This window comes from Ambystoma mexicanum, chromosome 5q (genome assembly GCF_040938575.1).
Source record: "Ambystoma mexicanum isolate Mex_15411 chromosome 5q, UKY_AmexF1_1, whole genome shotgun sequence".
NCBI classification, from domain to species: domain Eukaryota; kingdom Metazoa; phylum Chordata; class Amphibia; order Caudata; family Ambystomatidae; genus Ambystoma; species Ambystoma mexicanum.
The window spans coordinates 50234983-50255806 of record NC_090933.1 but is presented as its reverse complement, the minus strand read 5'-3'; the positions used below and the strand labels follow the sequence as shown (position 1 = coordinate 50255806).

General features: G+C 45.0%; 1 protein-coding gene across 1 annotated transcript in view; it reads right to left on the bottom strand.

Annotated features, from left to right (window-relative positions):
• Positions 1 to 20824, bottom strand: part of MYO10 (myosin X) — a 640382-nt gene that overhangs the window by 128522 nt on the left and 491036 nt on the right. The window contains exons 20-21 of the mRNA XM_069620501.1: positions 6352 to 6476; positions 3840 to 3954 (exon numbers count right to left, since the gene is read on the bottom strand). Coding sequence (XP_069476602.1) covers positions 3840 to 3954; positions 6352 to 6476 — 240 coding nt within the window. The remainder of the gene's footprint in view (positions 1 to 3839; positions 3955 to 6351; positions 6477 to 20824) is intronic.

The following is a 20824-nucleotide window of genomic DNA, read 5'->3' as shown; positions in this document are numbered from 1 at the left end:
CTTTTAAATTGACAGAAACGCCACTTTATTTGATCAAGGAGCTGAAAAAGGCCATCTGAATGGGCGCGCATATAAAATGTGCCCATTCATGTGTCCCTTGTGGATTGGGCTGCAATTTTTGGGGCGCAAGTGTTTTCATTTCTTGTGTAAATAAAAAAAAAAAGTTGAGAACCTGGCACCCGGAGGATTCTTTTTTTCAAAACAGTAATTTTTGCAGATTACTTAAAAAAAAAAAAAAAAAATTTTGGCGTTTTGTGCAAAAACAGCATCTTTAAAAAAAAAAAAAATGCTATTTTTTTTAAAGATGCTGTTTTTGCACAAAAAGGCAGTTTTTGCAGCATTTTTGCGCAAAACGGCCGTTTTCGCGGCATTTTGCAGGATCGCAAAATCGCAATAAGCTGGAGGGTCTGGAAAATATTGTTGGAATCTGACGTTTAATGTGCCTGCGTTGAGTGTTTAGTTAGCAAATTTGCAGGCCCCACGCTTCTGTTTAGTATATGAGGCACAACACAATCTTGTCAATACTCGCTCACCATATCTTGTGTCACCCGTGGTTCAGCAGAGGCCCTCTAGAGAATACTTTAACAATATTTCAAAGAATATGAAGCCCTTTTTGGGGGCGTTTCCATTCTTTGTGGGAAAGGTGTGGAAAAAGACAGAGGTAAACAGAGCCATCTCTGACAAAAGTATACCATCATCAAGAGCCATCATCAAGAGACTCGTGAATGGGGACGAGGGGCCTTGCATGAGTCAGAGGAGGGGAGGTCCAGTTTCTGTCATGGAAATGAACTCCCTTTTTGGGACATATTTGTCATTGGGGGTACAATCCTCGTGGTAAAATGTGTATAAAGGCTCAAAGGAGCAATACTGATCAGAGGCAGCCCCCCCCCCCCCTGTTGCCAAGGGCGAGATACCTCGTCCTTGGCACTTAAGGGGTTAATGAAACGTTAGAAGGCATTGAATGGTGAAATACCAAAATCACCAAAAAAAGGCCTTGGCACTGGGGGGAAAAACCCATGGCAGATAAAAGGTTAAAAACCAAGTGACAGCTGGACACAATCATAACAATGTGACCTATAATGTTGAACCATCAAACCCCCAATATGGGGCACCCAGATAGTTTTATAAGTCCTGTTGGTATGAGACAAAAGTAAAAAACAAATCACAGCTTTCAAAACACAGAGGATACACATATTCGTTGCCCTCGTCGTACATCCAGTTCAAGGAGGCGTTGTGGCTACTTCCTTGTTGACGTTAACTGAAACTTCCTTTTGCAGATTCGTCAAGCGTTTTTTAAAAGAGGAGACCTTGGCCATGGAAGCTGCACATACAAACTCGGGCTAAGAAATATTAGCATCCAGTCGAACAAGCAATAACAGAGCGCTATTGGTTCAACCAAGGGATTTCCTAAGCATTGCTAGTCAAATGACGAGTCCAGAGTACTTTTCTGTAAAGTTACACCTCGAGAGTCTGCAAATTTCCGCTCTACTTGATGACAGTTAAACCACACACTGTGCCATTAAAAGGAAAGAAAAAAGAACGTCCGTTCTGTGATAAATTCCATATTTCCATAGCCTGCTTAGGTGCAAACACATGGGCTGCGTTTACAGTGGTAGATTTGTCTGTTCTCCAGGGTTCTGCATTAAATCTGCACCCGCGCTTCCTAGTGATATGATATAATATGATATGGCATTTATAACGCGCCTATACACAAGTGATTCAAGGCGCAAGAGGCAAGGGAGGGGGACAGAGGGAAGACGGCGACAACGATCCTACTAGGCCAGGTGACATTGAGATCGTCAAGTGCAGGGGAAATTAATGATTGCTTAATTTGGGACTGCGGCCTGCCCTGTTTTTTAGACCTCAGAATAAATGTCTAAAATTGACCTTAAAATGGAATTCAAAATGACAGGTGTTTCCTGTGACAGCCTTGACAGCATTCATTGATTCCGACACCCCCAAAAGAAAGAGAATATTATGTATTCTGGCTGCCAATTACTTGCTGAACCATCTGTCTAGCCAAGTCAGGCTCAGCCCCCGGCCATTCATTGCATTGCCGCCACTGCTGCGGCTGTCACATGTAATATCGCAGCCTATTTTCTGGGAGACCAAGGCCTGGATACTTGTGGCATAGACATAACACGCCACTCTCTGGACAAGACTTGGCGCCGTTAGCCAACTACAGTGGCGACTGCCACAGTATAACAAAACTACTTAACGCAAAGTAGCACACACAAACAAATATATAAAGCAAGTCTTGCTGTCAAAATTCGGCAACATTTCTTTTCGACAGGTCCTGCCCTCAATGGAGCGGGAAGGGGGAAACTCCAATCCTCAATGCTGAGTATTGGGTTCATAGCAGAAAACGAAGGGACTGTGAGATTGGGGGGTGGGGTTCAAAGCTGGATACAGGCACACAATAACAATGAGCGAGAGGCAGAGGAGATCATCGCCCGACAAAGTCAATCAAGAAGAGGAGTGGTTGTATAGCTGAAAAGGAGAGGAGATCATGTTCCTATATGCCCAGGTTTTGGAGAAAGAGTCAATTTGGCCTATAATTAACATGTATTTTCTTTATTGCCTTTTTTACAATGTCACTTCTGCTCAATGTTATTCAATGGGATTGGAAATGAGCACTCTTTCATGACACAACGTATTCCTCTGTACGACTTGCACTGCTTGCGAGTGCAGAGAAAGGAGATCACAAGTGGCATCTGAAAGTTTTCCAGGAGAAATCTAATCTAGGACCCACATATTCCACAGCCGAAACCACTACCTGCATACAGCTGCTATCAAAGTACCATACCCGGTGAACATTTTGTGATTCTGTGTAGATGAGAGGGGCATGCTTAGCCAAGTTATGAATATTTGTAGTATGCAATCAAAACAGGTGAGGTGTGACATAGTCCTTATTCTGCCTCAATAGACACAAAACATTGTAAAGCTTATACAACCGACAACTTAACTAATTTCCTACAAAGTATAGACCCATTAGCTCACATATCAATGCAGAATGGAAAACCTGCACAGATGTTAACTTTACGTCTAGGAAATATCCTATTTAATTTGACAGGCCCAGCCCAGACTGCATCTATCTCAAGGAACATAGTGTGCTAACGAGCATGAGCGGGGGCAACTCTTCCAAACAATACCTGGTCAATGATTGCGATGCAAAAAATTTGCTTTAAACCTATAAAGGGATTTCATGTTCAAAGCTCTTTCTCGGTATGAATTTCCCTCAGTTAGATGTGCTCTAGCGGGCCCACAGCTTGTGTCTGTGTTAGCAGTCAGCTCTCCACGTGCGCATTCATGTCCAGGGGCAAAAAGGAGTAATGTCCCAAGTTTTCATGCTCTTTGCCTTCATATTAGAGATGTTGGTGGAATTTTCTTGAATTAATAACATCTTTGAGGCTGTCTTCTATTTCAGTGTCTTTGTCTTGAATGTGTCGTTTGCTCTGTGAAATATATTATACATGTAGTAATATTGAAGTCAAATCTGCTAACCGAATGACTGTTTAGAAAAGTTTAGTAAAATCATGTTTCTTTCCACATGCATGACAGATACTATAAGACCATAGTACGGTGGCCTCAAGTCCAACCTTCACGATCCAAACGAGCTCCATGTTCGACAGTGCCACAAAACACATTTGCAAACAGTGAATCTAATTGAAAGTTGTTTACAGAGTCTGGTTTCTGAAATTCTGGTGTGGGTAAGGTTCTTAACTACAGGACTTGCCGACCCCTGGAAATTGTGTACAATTGAATTTATACGTAAAGACTCAATTTTAGTAAAGACTAAAGCACATTTCAAGAGTGAGTTTACAGTGTCTAAACTTTACCTTGGACTTCCCAAGCTGCCACTCCATAGTGGTGCTGTCGTACAGGTACAGCAGGGCCGCACATTTCCCTCTGGCATCCTCTGGAAGCGCCAGGCTCCTCATGAGCATTTTATATCTAACCAGAAAGATATAAACAGCATTAAAAAAACGTACTTTGTTGCCATCCCTTTTTGTTGTCGCCAACAGCCTGAACTTTTATAGATGTATTTTTCTCCCTGAGGGTAAGGGTATTTTTAGATAATTCCTATGATGGCTCTTCTACTATAAATCACGTGGACTCCTGATCACATTCAACACACCATGTAAATTAAATATAATTTTACCAACATCGAGCAAGAACCACAGGAATTTACAGCAAACAACTAATCTTTTTCCTGATCATGCAAAACCAAGGGACACAAGAGAAATGGGGGTTCTCTTTACATAGACCCTCATTGTGATTTCCGAAACGGAATGACCTACGACAGTCCAGCTTTTAGAACACTCGTTAAATAACTGTCATGTCTGATTCTCATAAATATTTTATGTACATGGCAGAGAAGCCATGCAAACCGAGACAATTTAGCAAGCCTCAACATCGGCCTGGGCCAGTTATCCAAGTAGGGATATTCAAAAATATCATGGCTGGGGTTGAGGTCAGCAACAGATGCAAATGAGAGAGTGGCAATTCAAAATCCAGCATTTAACCATAGTTGGGTATACTGTGTTGTTCATTCTGCACCAAAACCCAGACACACATCTGGTGAAATCAAAATCTGGGGATAAGCATTCTGCAAATGCAGAGAGCACAGCTCATCAGGTGGGTTATGAGAGCTTGGTCTAAAGAGGATGGAAGCGGTCCAGCTTTGTCCTGAGCAGACCATGGTTCCACCTGCTCTCGGCTAGCCAGATACGATGCCTGCATCACAATGATCAATGCATTGTTTGGGCCTGGGATAAAACATGTATCTTAAGATGATTGTTTTGTTTTAGCACAGGGGAAAGTTAGACACAGAACTCACGCCACCATCCTCATTTGATGACTTGCGTAAGAGGAAACCGAACTGGAGGAAGGACTTTGCCACTGCTTAGAAAGGGGGAATCCATTGCCTTTTCGTCTAGCATATGCGAGGACACTGGGAAAGGCGTTATGACCCTTGTGTTGTAGTCACAGGGTTTAGTGGACAAGTATGGCTTGTAGCCAATTTAGCATAGGGTTTGACTTATACTATGGAAGGGAACGCACACAGGCTCAAGACTGCAGGCAGAACCTCTTATTCTCTCACCTGAACCTGCTCCCATTTATCATTAATTCTACTTTACTTCCGGAAAGCATAGGACCATAGCCTCATTTAACTTTTTGTCTATTATGGATGTGGCTGGCCTGGCATTCGTAGGGGAACTGGGTCAATATTCTGAAGTGAGTGTGTCAGGAAATGCAGATTCAAAAGCCTCATAGACAAGAACTCAAAGAGTTAAGGCTGCTGACACAAGATGGGTATGGATCAAGCATGCAAACAGTTTCCCACTGACTCTGCAGTCTTTGAGGTTTGTACACATCCAAAAACCGAACTCCCAACAAAAAACATGATAGATCATAAAGCAATGTTACTCAAAACTGTGAGCGGTCTGAAAAGTGTAGTGGGATATGGGGAATGGGGCGAGTAAGTGGAATGTGCACATAATTTGTGGCCCTCCAGATACGATGGACTTCAACTCCCACCAGCCCTTCCCAGCATGGGCAAAAGTGAAGGACCATGGCCATTGTAGTCCGAAACATCTGGCGGACCACATTCTTGAGTAATCATGCATTCGATCATTATGTGTTTTCAGAACAAGAACTGAGTTACAAATCCTGTGAAATACTGCAAGTTGCAACAAAGTGGAAGGAAAGACAACACAACCTGAAAGAGAAACCATGCTCCAACACAGAGAAGAATGTAAGGGAGTATGCATGGCGGCTAGGGACTTCACTGGACAAAAAGACAAGCAATGTCCACACCTGTATCCTATTCTTCCAGAAAACAGGCAACATGATACTTGTGGAAATTAATGTAGGCAGGGGTGGCTTGGGAACCAAAAGAGGCCCCATATTACACATTTTCAGCAAGCCCAACACTTTTCCTATGAGAACAATTGAAACTAAAATAGGTTACCACACAAAAGAGGCCCAGGCCACAGAGGTGTACATGGAAAAAAGCAGAGTTCTGCAGAGGCCAGCCCACCCCTGAATGCAGGATGTCCCTGCAAGACATGCAAGTGTATATGTGTTACTGGCACTGTTGCCCAGAGATTTAATCTCAGGTAGTCAGTCACTCGTTCACTTAAAGGCCCTAATGGAGGCACCAGTGTCCATTCTTATTTTCTACAAGTCCTAAATTGTGAGTTGAGTAAGGGGAGACCAAAGTTGGAGTATCTTAGAAATTCCTTACATTAAGTGCTAGGCCGGCCTCGTGTGTAACAATAACACAAGTAACAGCTTGTTTTTTTCTTTTTGATTCACTCGTGTTTTGTCCCGTTAGAGGCTCCTTACCTCACACAGAAGTCTTGGAAGGGCCTCCTGACCGGAAAGCCAGCCCTCCGTATCCGGACAGTCTCCAGCATCCCGGAGTAGCGCAGCTGGTTCAGCACGAGCGTCTCATCAAACTGGTCCGGCATCTGCAGGGAAAACACACCAAGACAAAGACAAGGTTTTACAAAGCTAAGCAAACACATTCCTCCCCGAGATCCCTCCACAATGACCCTTTGTCATGCTGAGAAAATACGAGTCGAGGACATGTCACAGTGGAGGCAGCAATGCAGCTAAGCAAACAGAGCGGCTCAGGTGAGGCTGCACCGAAGGTCTGGAGTTCTGAAGTTCTCCACGCGCAGCACAGGTGAGTGACAAGGCAAAAAGCAGCACAAAAGAGAGGTTTCATCCGAGTGCAACCCTTGAAAGCAGCCGTCATTGGATTTCAAAGCACTCGAGTGTCTCCGCATTGTCTTGTATTGTGTGTTCTTTTGTTCTGGATGGCAAAGCAGCCTAAAGGTTTCCTCGATGTTTTTGTACAGTGTTTTATCGTTAACAGAAAACATTAAAACACTTAAGGGTCAGATTCCAATCAAAAAGAAACACGTTCAGCCATCTCTTAGAAGTTAAAAGGGGTCAACATCAGCCATCAAGATCAATATATATATTCATTATCAAATCTATACATTTACTTTCTTATACTAGAAGAATAAACCCGATACAGTACACCATATATCTATCCTTTGATTTCAGTTAGTAAATTGCTTGGCTATTGCATGCCAAAAATGAACCACAGACATAATCAACGATATTTCATATGCCATCATTCACTGTTTCCAAAAGCCATTCTTCATCTAAAAAATGTGGGGAAATCCACCCACTGTGTGTGTGTATGTTCAAGAATAAACATATGAAGGCGACAATAAACACACAGCGCACGTGCCCCAGCTGCCCCACCTCGATGCTATTGAATCCACATCCCTCTCAAGAGGAGCGATTTGAGAAATGGTTTGATGAAGAAGTCCGCCCGCCTCTGAGTGAGATGGTCTATAAGACATTAGAGTGCCATCAGAAGCAGAGGAAATCAGCACCCACAAAGAGTGCCAGGCAGAGGCCATGTTTTCGTAAGGTTTGCCATCGGACGTGTTCCTATTTACCTAGTTCGGCTATTTGCCAACTGCTACCATGAGACTACACACTTCAGAAACTGCCAGCCCCAAATCTCGGTCTCTTGCTGCGGGACCTCTCTTGGGGTACCCACTGCATTCTTGCCTATCTGGTCCCCTTCCTTTGAACCCTAAATTGTTTTACTTGATCCATTCTATACCGTCAAAACTCTAAAGGTATTTCTGTGGGCCTCTAATTCCCATTGGTGAACCTAACGCCTTCCTTGCCCATAATCCGAAAATGTTCACCATTATCCTCAAGTCGTTGCATCACGATGTCTGCCACCCACTGACTGCCTTGCACACTTATTATCAGCAACCGGGGTGGGGGAGCCAGCCAATCAGGTTACTTGGATCGTGGGCTGAATCTACTGATACAAGCTTGCCTTCCAAACAACCTGATGTCTACGCGCCTGCCGTGTCCTCTTCCCCCTACCCTTAATTCCCTAATTCACAGTTCCCGCTCCTCCCCACCTCACTCACATTATAGTTTTTGGACGCGGCTCAATCGCAGCTGCTGTAACCTGCCAGGCCGACATGGAAATGGAAGAGGGGCTCCGGCTGGAGCCGCATCTTCCAGTTCTTTGGCAGCCATCTTCGTTAAGTATTTTGTATGGCTGAACAGAACACCGCGAGGCATCACATTCATTCAAACAAAATGCATTGTTGTCAGAACCCCGGGTTTGCAGACTGCAAACCCAGGTTGTTAATAGCAATGATATCCAATTCAGGGGCGGATCGGGTGGTAATGGCACTGGGCCACGTTAGTAAATTTTAGCACGATTTCGCGAGTGCCGCCGCAGCTGAAATAAGGTGAGTGGGTGGTGGAAAGGGTCCTAAAAATTTTTTTAAAAAAATGGTGGAGGGTGAGGGGAAAATGGCGGCGGGGGAGCCGGCCACCAGGGTAGCTGGAACGCGGGCATGCATCCGCGGTTCAAGCCTGTGTTCCTAGCCACATGCTTGGCTGGCTTCCCCTGCCCGGGTGCTAATAACAGCAACTATTAAAGTGCTTAAAAAGGCAGAGGGCTCCAACAAGAAGTGCAATATGACACCCTTACCATAGAGGACAGACATTTAGAGTCTTAGTTACTATGAATATTTACTGTTTTCAGTGGAAGAGATCATGTCTCTGGTGTCCAGTGAAGCTGCTGAATACTTGTAGAAACATCAGTGTTGTTCAGTATTGTTAAATGTTAAAGGTATTTGTACCGCGCACCGTCATCAACGGAGTTGGTCCCCAGGCGCTCTGGCGGATCTGCAAATGAGAAGGTGGGATGGGTTAGTAGGTGAAGCGGGAGTAGGATAGTGAGAGGAGTGGTGTTCTGTTGGCAGCTTCAACTCGGTATACACTGAGTGCTGAGCTTCGGTGCGAGTATTGGATCGATGTCAGACCTCGTGTGCTGTTGGTGTTGTTTATGTGTTGTTGCGGTGTTGTGAAGTGCATGCGGGTTGTTGTGCGAGGGATGGTTGTGTGAGATTTTTGAATGAGATACGTCTGCAGAGATGCTGAGTTTTTTGTTAGTCGGTTTGTATGAAGGTTGACAGAAGTTCAGAATTCTATCTGAGTGTGGCACTCGCCAATCTTCCCAATTTCATCGGGTTGGGCAAAAGGGCTACTCCCGGCAGGGTTTGGTTTATGTGGGGCACTCCCTGTGCTGTTCTAACACGCTTTGTAAGTATTATGATTGCTCCTCGCCATTCTATTCTAGCCAGCTCTGTATGTGTTCTAATGCTGATGGATTGATTAATCTGGGTTGGGTGTCTATTCTCCTCCTTGGATGCTGGGGCTGGTGTAGCGGACTCCTCTCAAAAGTTCTATCTAAATGCGTCTGCCGGTTTGGATATGGTCCGTCCGGGGGGAGTGGGTGAGACATTTAGGGCTTTCGTCTGGGTCTGAGTATGTGATCAGTCTCTGGAGGTCTCCTTTTGTGGCTATTTCCCATGATATCTTATGGTCTGTCGTGTGGTTGGTTCTTTGGGTTCAGTGTTTGTTCATTTGAGAGTGGTCGAGGTTGATGTTATTTTCATTGTAGTTTTAATGGGGTGGCCATTCTAGTGCATTGCTGTTGTTCTTACGCTGTGAAGAGCCATGATTTGAGGAGTTTCCTGAATGCTAGGTGGTTTGTTGTGTTCCGTATATTCTTAGGTAGGTCATTCCAGATTTTCGGTGCCTGGTAAGAGAAAGAGGATCCTCCGAGTTTTCTTCCGTTATAGGATTTTGGTTCCAGGCTGATGTCGGTGCTTGATCTCAGTGTTATTGTAGGTTGATGTAGGCGTAGTTTATCACTGAGGAATTCTGCGCTTTGTTTGTGTATTGCTCTGTGCGTGATGCACATGGACTTGAACTTTATTCGCTGTTTTAGTGGTAGCCAGTGTAGTATTTTTAGCGCGGGTGTGATGTGTTCTCTTCTGGGTACCTTCAGGAGGAGTCTGGCTGCTGCATTTTGTATGCGTTGTAGTTTTTTTTAGAAGTCCTTCGGGCATGCCCAGGTATAGGCTATTGGCGTAGTCTACTCTGGACATGATCAGATCGATGATGGTAAGTGTTTTGTTGGTGAATGACAGGAACTGTAGGATCCTTTTTACTGCTCGCAGGAGGAAGAAACATTTCTTGAGTAGAGAGTTTACTTGTGGCACTAGGGTGAGGTTGTTATCCATCAGGACCCCTAGATTTTTTACAGTTGATGATGGTTCTGGTGTGGTGCCGAGCTCTCTTGGCCAGGGGATGTAGCTGATGTCTCCTCTATTTTTTGAAACTATCATTATCTCTGTTTGTCCTGAGTTGATTTTGAGGTGGTTGAGGTTCATCCAGTTGAATATCTCTCGGAGGCAATTCTCTAGTGTATTGTGTTCTTCTCGGGTATTTCAGTATCATCGGCGTAGTTGTAGCACGTGAGGCCGTGTTTTTTGATGAGTTTGATTAATAGGTACATGTAGATGTTGAATAGAAGCGGCGAGAAGGATGATCCTTGTGGTACTCCGCACGTGGAGTCTCTAGGTTTGGATTGAAAACGTTTCATCCATACTGTTTCGGTTCTGTTTGTTAGGAAGGATTTGATCCATAGTAGGGTGGTGTCTGTTATCCCTAGTCCTTCCAATCTCTTTATGAGGATGTCGTGGTTGACAGTGTCGAAAGCTGCGGACAGATCAAGGAGAATCAGAGCAGTGCTGTTGTCCGAGTCTGCGTTCATTTTTAGGTTGTCCCATATTGAGAGGAGAGCTGATTCTGTTCCGCTCATTGGTCTGAAACCTACTTGTGCCTGGTCTAGTAGGCAGTGCTCTTCTATGAATTCTTGGGTTATTTTGAAGACGTACGTTTCTAGCAACTTGGCTAAGTAGGGTATATTGGAGATGGGTCTGTAGTTGGATAAGTCCTCTATGTTTCGTGTTGTGTCTTTGAGTAGCGGCTTGATGTATGCTGATTTGAAGGCCTGTGGTACTTTACCTGTTGAGATTGAGAGGTTGAGATTCCTGTGGTATTCCATGGGGGTTCCTTGTTTGAGAATTGTTTTGTATATGTCCGGGGGGCAAGGATCTTCAGGAGAGCCTGATTTGTTGCTTTGGTTTACCAGTTTGACGAAAGCCTCAACTGATATTTCTGGGAAGCTTCGTAGCTTGGTTGGGTGTTCTTCGTCGGTGGTGCTGGGGTTTGAGCTGTGATTGCTTGGTCTGTTTGTATGGTGTGTTGGATGGAGGTTATTTTGTTTTTGAAGTGGTCTCCTAGGTCGTCGCAAAGTTTGATCGATGGAATTGGCGAGTTGTTGCAGCCCGGTAGGTTTTTTATTTCGTTTATGATTTTGAAGAGTTCTTTTTGTGCGTTTGGTGCTCTGAAGATTCGGTTGTCGTAATGTTTCCTCTTTGCTTTTTGTATTTCGTTTTTATATGAGCAGATCTGTTGCAGGAATTTCAATTTGTTTGCAGTGGTGTTGTTGGTCCTCCATTCAGTTTCTAGTTTCAGTTTTGTCTTTTCATGGCGTTGAGTAGTGGGGTGAACCATTTTGCTGTTGTTTTCTTACGTGATGGGGTGAAGGGCTTTTCTTTGGCGATGTTGTCTAGAGTTGTTGCGATCCAGGTGTGGAGCAGGGCAACTTTTTTGTCTAGATCCGCTTTTTCCATGGTTGATGCTTGTGGTTTGCTGATTTCTAGGAGCTGTCACAAGTTTCTCCCCTTTTCACCTGTTTCTCTTTGCTTGTGACCTTCTTGGAAGTGACTTCCTTCTTTCTCACTGTCCGAGACTTGTATAGGCCTGGGCGCGGGTCTTCGGATTCCAGCGCAAGTTCACCGGCTGTCCTTCACCGGGTAGCATTCAGTATCCAGGACGAGGATCCAGGAGGAGGGTAGAGTTCCAGGCTCGGAACGAGTCCGAAGTGCCGTAGGACCGAGCACAGGACTAATCCAGGAAAAGGCACGGATAAGAGGTAAGGAAGGATACGAACGGGGCTCCAGGAAAAGAAGAAGGAAAAAGGGAATTGGAAAGAGTACGGAAGCGGACTCCGACAACGCACGTCTAACTACTCCAAGCAGTAGCATTGAGACGCGCATAGCCGCGGGGGCGTGTCTATTTTCTAGGAAGTCGAACATTATGCGCAAGGGCTGGAGTGCGGCGTTTCAGAACCGTCGGCCATGTTGGAAGGATCACAGAGTTCATGCCGCGGTGCATCATGGACCATGAAGTCCAGAATGGACGAATTCGGCGGTTCATGACAGTATGCCTCCTTCTAAACCCGGCACCTCTGGATTTGCCTGGGTGGACTCAATGAAATCTTTGTATTAAACAGGGGGCATTCATGTTTGAGACAGGTTCCCAGGTGCGTTTGCTGGGAGGATATCCTTTCCATTCAACCAGATACTGGAGTTGACCTTGTCTGTATCTGAAATCACATATCCTGGAGAATTTCAATTCAAGTTGATTTTTAATGATTACAGGAGTAGGTCTTGGAGCAGTACGGGTAGATTGTACAAATGGCTTTAACAAGGAAGTGTGGAAGACCGGGTGAATCCTTTTCCACGATTCTGGAAGTTGGAGTCGGAAGGCCACTGGATTAATGACTTCCTTTATGGAGAAGGGTCCATAATACTTGGGAGACAGTTTATTTGGTCGCAGATGTCGAGGAAGAAGTTTTGAAGACAGCCAAACTTTATCTCCCACTGCATAAGAAGGGCAAGGTCTCCTTTTGGTGTCTGCATATCTTTTGACATCTATCCTGGCTCTTTCCAGTCATTCCTTAGCATCTTTGTGTACGTTGACCAATGTTTCAATCCAGGCATCGACTGAAGGAACTGGGGTAGGATGTGGAAGAATAGATGGTAAAACTGAAGGATGAAATCCTTGACTGCAAAAGAATGGATTAGTCTTGATAGCTGAATGATCCGAATTGTTGTAAGCGAATTCAGCCACAGGAATCAAAAGCGACCAGTCATCCTGGACCTAGGTTGTGAAACAGCAGAGGTACTGGTTTAGGGTCTGGTTGACTCGTTCAGTTGCTCCATTGGTCTGTGGATGATATCCTGAAGACAGCGCGTGCTGGATTCCCAATATTTGACATAGTTGTTTCCAGAACTGTGATATGTATTGGGGTCCTCTGTCGGAGATGATCTTGGAAGGTAGTCCATGAAGTCTGAATATGTGTTCCAGGAAAATTCCGGCCAATTCAGATGAGGATGGTAGTTTGAACAAGGGTGTAAAGTGAGCCATATGTGTGAACAAATCGATGGTACCATTATGGTTGTGTATCCTCTGGATGGGGGTAGTTCCACAATAAAAATCTGTGGAGATGATTTCCCAAGGTTGTGTTGGCATTGCAGGTTGATGTAAGAGACCTGCTGGTTTTCTGTTATGTTTATTTTGGTTGCACACTGCACAGGATTGGACGTAGGTTCTTATGTCGTCTATCATCCTTGGCCACCAGAATTGCCTCTGTATAAGATGGAGGGTGGTAGTGATGCCTTGATGTCCAGAATGGAAGGTATCATGGCAGAGATTCATACATGTCTCAGTTCTTGTGTGGGTATTGCCAGCCGTGCTTCCTTGAAGAGATATCTGTCCTTCATCATGAGGTTCCTTTGATTCTTCCTTTTGTATTCCTTCCACAGTTCGGAAGAAGGTGTTTTTGCAGGCATGTCCTCCAGGGGAGAAATGGCTTGAGCCATAAACACAGTGTCAGGGAACATCTTAGGAAAGGTCCGGGCTTCAAGGGGCTCATAATCAGAACGTCTGGATAAGGCGTCTGCAATGATGTTATGTGTTCCAGGAAAGTGAAGAATTTGAAATTGGTATTGGGCAAAAAAGAAGGCCCAATGGGCCTGACGGCTGTTTCTACACTCCAGGGACTGCAGGACTTGTAAATTTCGATTATCTGTTCGTACTTGTACTGGGTGTTTGGCACCCAAAAGAAGATGACGCCAGTCTGTGAAGGCTTGTCGGATGGCTAACAGCTCCTTCTCCAGGACGGAATAATGACTCTCACTGGAAGTCAAGGTGCGGGATAGGTATGCAATAGGATGTTCCATCTCATCCTCAAATTCTTGTTTCAAGACTGCACATATGGCATAGTCAGATGCGTCTGTTTCCACCTAAAAAGGCCAATCTATATCAGGTTGGGCTAAGTTTGGAGCACGAGTGAATTCTCGTTTCAGTTGTTGAAAGGCCGTCTCTTGAGCCGTAGACCATTGAAACGGAATGCCCTTCTTTAAGAGTGTTACAATGGGATGCACTATAAAATGCAGGTATGAATTTTCTGTAAAAATGTGCAAGTCCCAGGAAGGATTGGATCTGCTTTACAGTAGTGGGGGCAGGCCAAGAAAGGATGGATTCGACACCTTTGGAGCTAAGTACAAATCCAAGATAATGAACGGTTGAGACATGGAAGAGGCATTTTTCTGGCTTGGCCAGGAGCTTGTGTTCACGTAAGCATTGTAAGACTGCCTTTACATGTTCTTGATGGACCTGAGGTTCATTGGAGTAAATTAGTATATCACCCAGATATACAATGACAAAAAGGAACAGCATGTCAGAAAAAGCCCGGTCCATGAAATGTTGAAAAACTGCGGGTGCATTGGCGAGACCAAAGGGCAATACCAGATACTCAAAGTGGCCTTACACGAATGAGATCGTAAGCACCCCTGAAGGAGGAAATACCGGGCCCTCCGATGTGGGAGTAGGCCGGTATTTCCCCATTCAGGGGACCCGGACACGATTTTGGAGGCAGCACCATGGCTACCTCCAAAGTCGTAATGAGGCCTCGGGTCTCTATACTGTCCCCTAACTCTTAAGAACCCAAGGAAGCACTTGTGAATAAGTGCATCCATTGGCTCGGGACTGTGCGAGGCGTGGGGGTGTTGCCTTTTTGCCACTCGGGAGAAGATTTTAAGGTATACCAGGCTGCCTTATCAGTGGGAAAGCGCCCATGACTGTGATCATATCGACTTCAGGAAGTCAAGTGTAGGGAAAAGTATACTTGGCTTTGTTAGGAGAAGTCACCCCCTCGCTAACACTGTGACTGAAGTTACGAGTTCATCCTGCGGGAAATACGGATACTCACCCTAAAAATAGGTCCCGCTGGTCTGTGCTTACTGGCGCAAACTCAGTCCCCTTGGGGAAAAGGACAATGGGTAGTTTCTAAATGTGCTGTGGCAAGTGAGGAGATTGATGACCTACTCCACTCATGTGAAGGAGACACTAATGGAATCGAGCTCCTGCATAGACATAAGTAGGCCATTGGGGCATTATAGACGATAATTATAAAAATTGGAGGAATGTTTAATTTGTTATTATTATTTGATATATTTGTGTCATGATGTACTTTTATGGCCTAGTGGCCGAAACAAAGTTATTGACTGATCGATATCGTTTTCTGTGTTTTGACCAGAAGAAAATGAATCAGAAGAAGGGACGAGGGCTTCCGATATTGACTAGTAGAACGTTCATGGAGGCCTTTACTTGTGTGTTGGTGCCATTGCATTAAGTTGTGTTGTGTTGTAGATCGTTAAGGATGCTCAAGAGTTACTGGCACTAGTAGGAGCTACTAACCAAATAATCATATTGGATTCCCTCCTGCTGATGGAAGCAAGGGGTACTGGTAAGGCTGAGCCTGGCAACAGAGGTGTCAGAGACAGGATTGGTTTTGCACACTGTGAATGTCGAGAGAGGGAGAGTTTGACAAAAATGACCTCCCCTACCCAGAGCCCCGCCAGCCTGGCCTCATTTGGAGATCAGAGAAAGAGTGTTGCTTTTGTATGTAGTGAATTGGTAAATAAACCACTCCAATGCAGCATGAGAGAATTAAATTAGAATTGAGTGAAATAATGCACGTCTGGTTATAAGGGCAACATCGTAGGTGGGCAATTGCCCATTACAAGTCCTCTATGAGAGGCTGCCTGGCACCTTAAGTTCAGGCTTTGAGGCCCACCTGCACTGTCTACGTGTATTCAAGTGATGACCAACTGAGTAGGCAAGCACACAATATTTCAATTGCTCCCAATGCCACAAATGGCCACAAAATACCAGGTTCTATAGACAGGAAAGCTGAAAGGCACCATGTGCCCTCTTAAATAAGGGTGGCTTTTGGTTTGTGGCTCCACTGGGAGCATGGACGGGGCTGCTGGAAGTTATTGAGAACCTGTTAGGAGTTTACGAGAATAGTAATGGCTGTGTGGAGGTTGGATTCCTCTTGGCTTGAGGCGGGGTGCTTTTGGGAGTTAATCTGCATAACCCAGGTTTCCCCAATCTTAACCTGAGTTGCAGTTACCTCCTCCTGTTTAAAGAGAACAACAGGTCAGGTTTTCACAAGAGCTGCATTGTCTACTTTTGCAGGCATACACTGGGCTATGTGGCCCATTACTGGAGCAGAGTGGTACTTACTTGTTTTTATTTATTTGGGGTGTGTGGAGGGCTACATTTTACTTTTCTGCTACTTCGCATCGCTTGTCAGCCTCGTGTAAAGGAACATGATATTGCAAATGGGACATAACATATCATAGCATAATATGGCATTTCATAACAAAAAGATGCCCTAAAAGGCCCATAAAACAAAATCGGCGTTATGTTAAAACAAATGAATGGAGTGGTTTAAATAAATATCCAGACAACATAAAAAATGACCGAAACACCCTAAAAAAATGAAAGAAATTGATGATAAAATTTGGAATGGAGAATTAAAAAAAAACAACCAAGGATGGAAATAACAGGAAGTCCAACAAGTGTGCGTGTTCGGGTGACACCCCCATCAAGGCAGACAGGAGGTGTACTTTAAAAAAAAATATATGGGTCAAAATGTGGGTTCTGACTCTTTTCAAATGAATCAGCGCAAGCTTGTGCGATTGCATTAAAAACTGCCAAAACACAGATGAATTTCCTCCAAAGCAGACTGCCAGAACGGGTACTTTATTGGCAGTGGCATAAGCGGGAAAGTGGGCAGAACCTGGCTACAATAAAACCCGTGGAAACCGACATTCATTGCCACCGGCACTAACCTTCAGAATAAGCATTTTTTTAGAGCATCACAGCAAAGGGCATTTTAGTTCATGCAGTCAAAATATTTGCAAATTCCTCTTTCCGTCAAGGGGTTTACAGTGGCTGTCAAGGGTAGCATGCAGCCTTTTGTGTGTTTGGTGCAAGAAGAAGAGACTTCACGAGACTTGTCCTCCCTTCCTCTCCTTCCCACAGAAACTCACTGTCTCCCAAGCTCTTATTCTCTCTAAGCTGGACTACTGCAACAGCCTCTTTCTAAAGCTCCCTGCCTCCACCCTCCGACCTCTACAGCTAATCCAGAACAGAACTGCTAGACTTGTCCTTGGCCTCAAGCCCCGGGATTGTATCTCTCCAGCACTGAAATCCCTCCAGTGGCTCCCAGTGGATGCAAGGATTAAATTTACAACCCTTTGCATTGTCCACAAGGCTTTCTGGGGTCTGGGTCCAAAATACCTTCAACTTTCCCTCGTTAAATACCTCCCCTCTCAAGCCCTTCGCTCCCCCACTTCTAACTCCCTCAGGGTCAGCCGCTTCTCTAAGAAACGCACAGGTGGCAGATCTCTGTCCTCGGCCGGAGCCTCCCTTTGGAACGGCCTCCCTGCCACCCTGAAACTGGAGGAAAACCATCTACGATTCCGGAAGCTCCTTAAAACCTTCCTCTTCGCATCTGCCTTTGCCTCTCCCCTCCCCTGTTGATCTGCCTTCTCTTCTCAGCACTGCCTCAACTGCCAACGGGCCCCCCCTGACTCAGCTACCTGCCCTCCCGGGCATCCTCCGGCACTGCCTCTTGGCCACCCTTGCACTGGGACCTCTTATCTGTACCCTTACAGGTCCCCCCACTCCTCTCCTGCACTTATCAGATGTTATCCTATCTGCACTTATCAGATGTTATCCTATCTGACTTGCCCTGCACTTCTCCCCTCACTGGCTGCACCTATCACTGCTCTTATCCACCCTATTTATTCACTTATTTTATCCACTAACTTATATTTTTCCTATGCCTTGCACTTCTTTGCCCCCCCTCCCGTTTTCCTTTGAACTTTTCCCCCTTTCCCTTCCCATGCACTTGCGCGGTCTCAATGTCACTGGGCCTAGTAAGATCGTTTTTGTTTTTGTTTTGCTCCCCTGCTTCCCCTCCCTTTGCCTGGTCGCGCTCTGAAACACCTGTGTATGGGCGCGATATAAATAAAATATCATATCATATCATAAGAAGGCAGACTGAGAAATACCACCTCTGACTCTCCCCCCGCCACACACATACATATATGCACACCACACCTAATGCAACATTTGCCTTCAAGCTGTGGTGCTAGGTCTGGAAAAGACCCAGGGCTACGATAATGTCGGAACTGTCGGGACTAGGGGCAAACTAGCCTTTTGGTTGTAGCTCCTCTATCCGGGGCTACAACCAAAAGAACTGGGGCTATATCCCCCTTAACCCCCCCTTGCAATGCCTCTGCCTTCAAGACTAGAAGCAAACCTTTATAAGCGATGGCCCCTTGGCAGCAGTAATCAATGGGGCTCAGGCAAAGCAGGCTTAGGGAGAGTGTGGCCTGCCAAAAAACTCCACTCTTTTCCCAAGTGACTTCACCCCAGAATAACCCCTTGTATTGTACCATAGGGTTCCTTTTCCCATTCTCCAAGCCTGCACAGGCCCTCGTGACCTTTCCATAGAATCCCTTAATCGAACGCCCTAGTCTAGGGGTCTGCAACTGTTGGCTCTCCAGATGTTTTGAACTACATCTCCCATTACACCTAGGCACCATAACCAATAATGAGGCATCATGGATGTTGTAGTCTAAAACGCCTGGAGAGCTACAGGTGGTGGACCCCTGCCTTAGATGCTTTCACGTGTTTTCCATAGGAAATGGGTACGTCTTAACCAAGGTGCTTTGGTAAATCCCTCTTGCATACACGTGCCAAACTATTGCAACAATTAGAGGCAATAGCCTTCAAATAACAACAAAAAAAGAACCACTAAAAATTGCATTTTTTAATATTTATGATTAGAAATTGGGCCTGAAATCAGCGTGCAGGTGCCATTTGTCCGTGGCCTGCAGAGACTGAATCATCACTAGGCCGATGCTGTTCTCCCTTCATGCAAGTAGTCCAGCGTCCAATAATTATTCTTGGACCGGGGAGCGTTTCCATAGTGACCTGGTACACAGCGCTCATTAAGGCTGCTATCTCTCAACATTTCTGCCACCGACTTAACCAGTGAGCAGAATACAAAAATCTAACACGGTCGATAGAGTGAGGAGTCATACAAAATGTTCGATGAACACGTCTTCTTCCCTTTATGGAAGGCTCTCTTTGGCTCATGACGAGCCATGTTAGCCACTGTCCTTGCTCGTATACTTACCCAATTGTTGAGAGATAAGTCATTTTAACAGAAATGCGATCTGAACAGCCAACATACCGGTTGCAGATCTTACGTGTTTTTGCTCATTTTTCGTATGCGCCATCATGTATGCAACTAGTGTTTTACACCTCTGGAAGAACATTTGGAAACTTGCAACCTCGCACTAATTAGTAAGGGGCGTTCCCTCTTGGGTCTGGATCCCACCCTCTGGAACACCCTCCCTCTCTACACATTCTGAAAGATTGCCTTACTTTTCACAGGCAGCTGTGAACAGGCAGCCTTTTTGTCAATCTTGCAACATTATTTGCCTGCTTTTGATGCACTCATACCAAGGCACCGTTACTGGAGTAGGAGCTATTTTCCCTATTATAAATAGAACGTTTAAAAAAATAAAGTCCTTTCTTCAGCCCCGTTTATTTTATTTTTTTGACTACCTACAAGATATTACTGTAAATTCACTGGTTACAAAATCTGCTGTGAACTGGCAGTGCAGCCAGATCAAAGACACTGCACAGTACCATGCGCGAATAATCATGCAAACTCTAGGTAAACGCACCCCCAGTGCTTGACATGCGTTTTTGAAGTGGGAGTATTTTACTGATAAGCAAGTAAAAATATGTTTTAACTATAAAACAGAAGACATTTTGGAATAAATAGCTCTTTGCAGCCAGTTATTCATGCACATTAAAATGTACATTTGTACCTCATCAGATCGGGCAGTAATAATAGTAGAGTTTCTTCCTGTGGCACTGTGTGTACTACTCGGCCAAACATACATGTGGAGCTGTGTGGTTGAAGGCAGGGGATAGGCTCCTACGTGTCTGTTTGCTGTTTTTGTTGTGAGTATTTGTACTCCCAATTTTGGGGGGCGGCGGATATTTGCCTATTTGTAGGGAGTAAAGTGGCTGATACACCCCTAATGTGTTGTGCTGTGCACCACTATGAATTCTGGTACAAATGACCAACTAAACACAGAGCTGGAAGAGCTTACGTAAACTTATCTATGTCGTTCTTAACAGGGGTGTGCTGGCCTACAGGGAACTCTGGAGATTTCGTGGTAGGCCCATGCACCCTGGGCCTCTTGTGTGGTGTTTCCAAATTTTCACATAGGAAAAGTGTTGGGCTTGCTCAACATGTGTAATGGAGCCACTCTGAAAATGATTTCCAGGTCCTCTCTTGGTTCCCAGTCCAGCCCTGGTTCTTAGTCAGGGTGTTTAACCTTTGAAGCAGCAAATACTTGACCGTATAACTTCATTCTACACAATTTGAAGGAGGCCGAGAGTGACTGCTTCACCTCCTGGAAGGGCCCTCACGTGAGAACCCTTCTACTATCGCATTCCACGTTTAAAAACTGTTATAACTCTGCAGGAGTTTAAGGAGCTCATTCTCCTAACCTGTGCAGAGGACGTAGGGCGTAGTCTGTGTAACTTGCAATTTGGAGTATTTCCCCACGAGTAGACTTAAGAGTGCACTTAAACTTCGACTAGCCACATCACATCA